At 52.2% G+C, this 6,337-nt stretch overlaps 1 protein-coding gene and 1 long non-coding RNA gene across 3 annotated transcripts; one reads left to right on the top strand and one right to left on the bottom strand.

Moving 5' to 3' along the window:
* The first annotated feature begins 1,334 nt into the window (after positions 1-1,334).
* Positions 1,335-3,247, top strand: CCT8L2 (chaperonin containing TCP1 subunit 8 like 2). The gene has a single exon (XM_032840255.1). It carries the CDS (start codon positions 1,418-1,420, stop codon positions 3,083-3,085), a length of 1,668 nt encoding a protein of 555 aa, XP_032696146.1. The 5' UTR covers positions 1,335-1,417; the 3' UTR covers positions 3,086-3,247.
* Positions 3,248-3,387: 140 nt separating this feature from the next.
* On the bottom strand, positions 3,388-5,657 carry LOC116856730. 2 transcript variants are annotated; one of them, XR_004380613.1, is made up of 3 exons: positions 5,172-5,657; positions 4,367-4,526; positions 3,388-3,544 (listed from the first exon to the last, which is right to left on the bottom strand). It is a non-coding gene; the product is annotated as an uncharacterized LOC116856730 (long non-coding RNA). The 2 variants fall into 2 exon arrangements; XR_004380612.1 differs by having other exon boundaries at positions 5,189-5,657.
* Positions 5,658-6,337: the final 680 nt, after the last annotated feature.

Raw genomic sequence — 6,337 nt, 5'->3', positions numbered from 1 at the left:
TTTTTTTTTTTTTTAAGATTTTATTTATTTGACAGGGAGAGACACACACATACAGAGAGAGAGAGAGAGAGGGAGAACACAAGCAGGGGAAGCAGGAGAGGGAGAAGCAGGCTCCCCGCTGAGCAGGGAGCCCGATGCGGGGCTCCATCCCAAGACCCTGGGATCATGACCTGAGTTGAAGGCAGACACTTAACCAAATGAGCCACCCAGGCACGCTCCCCGCACCCCGCCCACACTCTTAATAATCTTAGTCCCTTCCAGCTGGTGCTCTGCCCCATGCCTACAGAAGTGGTATTCCTGTGGTGGAATCTCTTCCCCTTCCTGGTGTCCATGTTCCTGTTCTTTTGTAGTCCTCATTCCGTTGAACACAGTAGGTGCTCAATAAAGATTTATTACACTAAAAAAGGAGCCATGGTTACCCCACTAGGCTCTATTTGAGGAAAGGAGAGAGAGAGGGAGCAAGGGAAGGAGGGCTAGAAGGAGGGCTACCGGAAGGAAAGAACCGAATTTCTGGGGATTGAGGATAAGACTTGAGGGGCCTAAATTCATTCCCTGTGGTTTTCTGCCTTTCCCAGCACTGGGAGGCTAGTGACTTGCACTGAGCTGCGAACATTTCTGTTCATTTTTTCTGTAGGCCGTCAGCATCTTTCCCGCCCTTGTCTTGACCTGCGTTTGCCAGCTCGGTGACATCGTTGTCCCTGGAAGGAGGAGCATCACACACCTGCAACCCGAAAGACAGGCCGATAAACACCGGAAAGAACCTGGTGGGCAGCACCAGCACCGGCGGCGAAGGTGGCCAAAGCCGCCAGGGCGGACAGATAACAACCGAGCTGGTAGTACCTGGCCCTTCACGAGGAAGTAAAACAAAACCCCGCTTCCCCACGCAAAAACGACAACCCACAGGGCAGGAGCCACAGCTTCATCAGGAATTTCAGGCGGGTGGGATTTTCACTTGCTTTCCTCTCCACGGTGTCCCAGGTTGAAATGACACTCTGGGGCCCGGCGCACGCATGTGTCCCTCATCTGCCATTTGACCTGGCCCGACTTCTGCCTGCTCGCGCGCCCCCACCCTCTACTCCAAGCCTCCTTCTGTGACCTCATTCTCTGCCCCCTGTTTCCAGGGGCCGTTCTGTGACTTCATCACGGTCATGTCCATCTCAGCCCCGGAGCCTCAGAGGCCCCAAAGCCCCGTTCCTTGCAGATCAGTCTGGGGAGTGGTGGAGGGCTGGGCTCTCAGCAGATCCTGGAGCGCCCACTTCTCCAGGGCCCGGCTGGGGCGGGGGGGGCATTCGGCTCCTTTCTCCACTGACCCCCCGCAAGAAGCGTCGGTCCGAGACCCGCGGCCCGGGCGACCCCTCCCCCGGCTCCTGCAGCGCCTCGGCGGGCGGGCGGGGCGGGCTCCGGCACTCGGCAGGCGATGGCCGGCAGAGCCACCTCGGCGCCACCGCAGCTGCCCGAGCGCCTGGCGGCCGGGCCGCGGCGGCGCGCGAGGAGCCCGGGAGCGCCGGAGAGGCACCTGCTCGGCAGCGTGCCCGCGGCGCAGACCCTGGCCAGGGTCATCCGGCCTTGCTACGGCCCCCACGGGCGGCAGAAGCTCCTGGTCACCGCCGGAGGAAGCACGGTGTTCACGGGCTACGCCGCGGCCATCCTCCGGGCCCTGGAGCTGGAGCACCCGGCGGCGCGGCTCCTGCGCGAAGCGGCCCACGCGCAGGCGGAGGGCCCCGGCGACGGCGCGGCCTTCGTGGTTCTGCTGGCGGAAGCCCTGCTCCGGCAGGCCGAGCACCTGCTGCGCGCCGGCCTGCCCCGCTCCCAGCTGCGCCAGGCCTACGCCGCGGCCACCGCCGAGACCCTGGCCCTGCTGCCCTCCCTGTCCATACGCTCCCTGGGGCCCTTGGAAGACCCCTTTTGGGCCCTCTATTCAGTGATGAACACCCACGCCGCGCCCCAGATGGACTCCTTGACCAAGCTGGTGGCCCACGCGTGCTGGGCCATCAAGGAGCTGGACGGCAGCTTCCACCGCGAGCGCGTGGGGGTGTGCACCCTGCGAGGGGGGAGGCTGGAGGACTCGTGCCTGCTCCCGGGGCTGGCCTTGAGCGCGAGCCCCTGCGGCCAGGTGACCACGGTGCTGAGCGGCGCCAGGGTGGCCCTCTTTGTCTGCACCTTTGGTCCTGCCAGCCCCCAGGCTCCGGCGACGGCTCGTCTCTCTAGTCCCGAGGACCTCACTAAATTCAGGAAAGGAAATGAACAGTTGATAGACAAGCAAGTAGCCCAGCTGGCAAAAGCATGTATTAATGTGGCGGTGGTTTGGGGGGACATCGATGAGAAGACGCTGGCACAGGCTGACAAGTACGGCATCATGGTGATTCAGGCCAGGGCCCACAGGGATGTGGTTTACTTGAGCCGAGGGCTGGGCACGCCTTTGATGCCCCACCTTCTTCCTCCCCCGCAGCCGGGAAAGTGCCAGAGGGTGTACAAGCAGGAGCTGGGGGAAGGTCTGGCTGTGGTGTTCGAATGGGAATCTTCAGGTACCCCTGCCCTCACCTTGGTCCTCAGGGGGCCCACAGCGGAGGGGCTAAAGAGCGCGGAGCAGGCTGCGTACCACGGCATCGACGCCTACTCCCAGCTGTGCCAGGACCCCAGGCTGCTGCCGGGAGCGGGGGCCACCGAGATGGCTCTGGCAAAAATACTCTCAGAGAAAGGAAGCCGACTGGAAGGGCCTAGCGGCCCCGCCTTCCTAGCATTCGCACAGGCCCTTCGGTCTCTTCCGGAGACCTTGGCCGAGAACGCAGGCTTGCTGGTCTCAGAGGTCATGGCAGAGCTGAGCTGCGCCCACCAAGCTGGGAACTTCCTGGTAGGCGTGGGGGCTGAGGGGATAATAAACGTGGCGCAGGGAGAGGTGTGGGACACCCTAATAGCCAAAGCCCAAGGACTTCGAGCGGTGGCTGATGTGGTTCTCCAGCTCGTGAGTGTAGATGAAATCGTAGTGGCCAAGAGAAGTCCCGCCAATCAGCAGGACTTGAATCCTGTTCCTAAGAAGGCAAGGGAACGGCCGTCTCCCGTGAAAAAGTCAACTCGAAATGCTTAAGTAGCAACATCCTCAATAAAATGTAGATCGCCAAGGAAGGCACAATCACCCCCAAAAAGAATGTTTGCCGTATTTATTCCCTCTGTGCTTGGTACTATCAGAGTCGGTTTCTTTAGATGAATGCAGCAGAAAGGACCACAAGATAAAAGCCCTTTTCATTGATTTATTTCCTTTCAGATTCTTGACTTCTTTCAGTTCCTGTTTCTCTGTCATATTCTGTTCCTCTCCTCCAATGAGCACAGGATTCAATTTTATTAAAGATTTTTAAATTGAGTACCTGGGCTTGGGGGATGCAAAAAAAAAAAAAAGAGAGAGAGAGAGAGAGAGAGAGAGAGGAACCTCTTTCTGACTGCTTGAGTTATCCCCACACGATATCCTAATAAATGTGAATTTCTGTCCAGATGTCATGTTGGCAATCTGAGAACGTCAGTTCCAGCTCTCAGGGGCGGCTGCGCATTCCTGTTGTGATTATTTGAGAAAAGGGAATGTTACTTTAAGGCAGAGAAGGAGGAGAAGAGGAGGAGGAGAAGCAGGCAAAAGGAAAATGAGCTGGCAGGCAGAAATAAAATAAAATAAATTCTTGGCATGGATAACAGAATAACACACACCTTAGAAGTGCATTAAGGTTGTTGTGTAGGTGAGGAGAACTGGGGAGCCCCTGGCACCAGGATAACCCCAGTAGGGCTACGATTAGGGGTGGAGGCCCCTGGGCCTTGAAGAGGGAGTTCGAGTGGAGCTGGGAGCAGAACAGCACGTTATTACCCAAGCCTTTTCCACTTTAACCATCCAAGTTATTCTGCCTCCGGGAAAAGAGCAGAACCTAGGGACAGAACCTAGACGATGGGAAGCTGCAATCTCTTACAATCATTTAAAAAAAAAAAAATGCTTTAAGTATCTGGCAAGAGAACCAGACTCAAGAAACAAATGTCTTGGGGCACCTGGGTGGCTCAGTGGCTTAAGCCTCTGCATTTGACTCGGGTCATGATCTCAAGGTCCTGGGATCAAGCCCCACATCGGGCTCTGCTCAGCAGGGAGCCTGCTCCCCTCTCTCTCTCTGCCTGCCTCTGCCTGCTTGTGATCTCTCTCTCTGTCAAATAAATAAGTAAAATCTTAAAAAAAAAAAAAGAAAGAAAAGAAATGAATGTCTTATAGTGGGCATATTAGCTTCAACAAAGCAAAACAAATGTGCAAAGATTTCTTTAAAACCTGGAAGCAGTGAAGTCATGAAAAGCGGTTGGTGAACAAAAGTTGGGAAATGGAAATGTATAGAACCATACTCACCATTTCTCATTTAAGAGATATAAAACATCCTTGGTGTGTCTTTCCTTGTTCTGTCGCCATCATTATATTTTAGTGAATATAATTAAGTGCTTTCATAGTTCCCCCTGCCTTCAAGTTCCGTATTGTTCTCATAGTCTCAAATTCCGTAACAGTTATGATGCTAGAAATAGCTAAATTTTTAAAGCAGTTCAAACACACTTTTTATACATTTTATCTAATCATTAAGACAAAAATATGAGAAAGGAGCTTGTTTAACTTTCAGCTGCAGGAACTTCAGAAAAAAAGTAATTGACCAAAGCCACATAGTACATAGAAGAGGAAAATCCATTCTCTTATTTGTTGTTTTATCACCCAATCTTACATTCCTCTCTTGGGATGTTTTCAGAGATACCACCCCTATGATTACAAAGAAAGAATGTCTCAAAAGGCCTTTTGAAAATAAACAATGTGTTTTTTAAATCAGACAAAAAGCCTTGTTTATTTTATATAAAAGATGGTCCTTGCTCACAGAGAACATTTTAGTTATATATCCAAGACATATGTAATCCAAACAATGTAAGATCATGTATTTTAAAAGTCCTAAGTTTGATATACAGGGGATTTTTCAATAATTTGGGGAGACATCATATTATAGCAATAACGTCTCCTTTGCTCCCGGACAGACACACAAGAGACACACATACACCATTTGCATACATGTAAATACAAGTTAAAATGGTCAAGGATAGTCTTAAAAGGGACAAAGAAAGGGACAGCAGACACAAATTTAACTGGCATGTGCTGAGAACTTTGAAGGTAAAAACACCTGGCCCAAACTTGTACCTTGAGGAGACAGAATTCAGGCATCTAATGGGATGTGCCGGGAAGGGCCTGCTGCTCTGGCTGCTCAGGCCCCTGAACCGCCTTGGTGTCCATCTCTCCCAAGACCGGCGGGTCAGCTCTTCAAATTCTGTTAACTGCCGAGTATCCTTCCAATGAGTGAGCCAGACTTGCTTTCTCCTTGCTTTGCCCTTCTTGTAACTGAAAAAGCATTGGCAGCTCTGGAAGGGAAGGAAACGTCTGTCATAGGACAGGAAAGGTGACCACAAGGGCAGCTGGTAGACCGGGCTTAGGGAAGAGAGCAGAGTGGGGAGTTCACTATTAGCTCTAAGTGCTTGGGTATGGAGCCCCTCTTAGCTTCAGTTGAGGATGCGTCCTTCTCTCCCACCTGCCTCGAGCTCTTGCTACCCAACGTGTGATCCCTGAACCAGGAACGGATCACCAATGTGGAAGTCCAGCCCTACCCCCGCCCCCAGACCTACTATGTTCGAATTTGCACCCTAACATGAGCCCCAAGGGATGGGGTGCATATTAAAGTTTGGGAAGCACTGATTTAAGCAGTAACCCCGTTTAACTCTAGCTTGATTATGCTTTGAGTATCCTCTTAATATTTTAATATCGTAATATCATATCCTCTTAATATCTGTTCTGTTTAAGGGTTAAAATATATGACTTGGCAAGTTGTTTCTTTTCTCCTGCTGACTCTGGAGAAGTATACCAGCATTAGACCTCAGTTTTACTGGATCCCAGTCCTGCTTCCAAGGTTACAAGATCAAGGGTCTCAAGTTTTCCAAACGCCAACAGAGTTGGCTACATATTTGGCCTTCTCCTCAACTCCAGGAGCCGCTGAATTTCAGAAGCAGCACCTCCTGCAGCACATTCTTTATGGAACTCGCCGCTAGTGGACTTGCCTGTTCTCCCATCCCCAATCCCTTCCAGTTCAACAACATTGCTTTATGAGACTCTGAGTTGACCTGGCAAACAGAGAGCAAAGAAGTAAGATCCAGAGAAAATAGGAAATGAAAACAAGAACTTCTGGGTCCTAGGGAATGAGGGACACGGGTGCCTGGCTTGGGAAGTAGAGGCTGAGCCGCTGAGTCGTGAGAAATGTTCATTCACTTGGGCAACTCGAGAGCACAAACCAAGACTGGA

The sequence above is a fragment of the Lontra canadensis genome, unplaced genomic scaffold (assembly GCF_010015895.1).
Source record: "Lontra canadensis isolate GAN:19392208 unplaced genomic scaffold, GSC_riverotter_1.0 scaffold111, whole genome shotgun sequence".
NCBI lineage: Eukaryota > Metazoa > Chordata > Mammalia > Carnivora > Mustelidae > Lontra > Lontra canadensis.
This window is presented reverse-complemented; position numbering and strand designations above follow the sequence as displayed.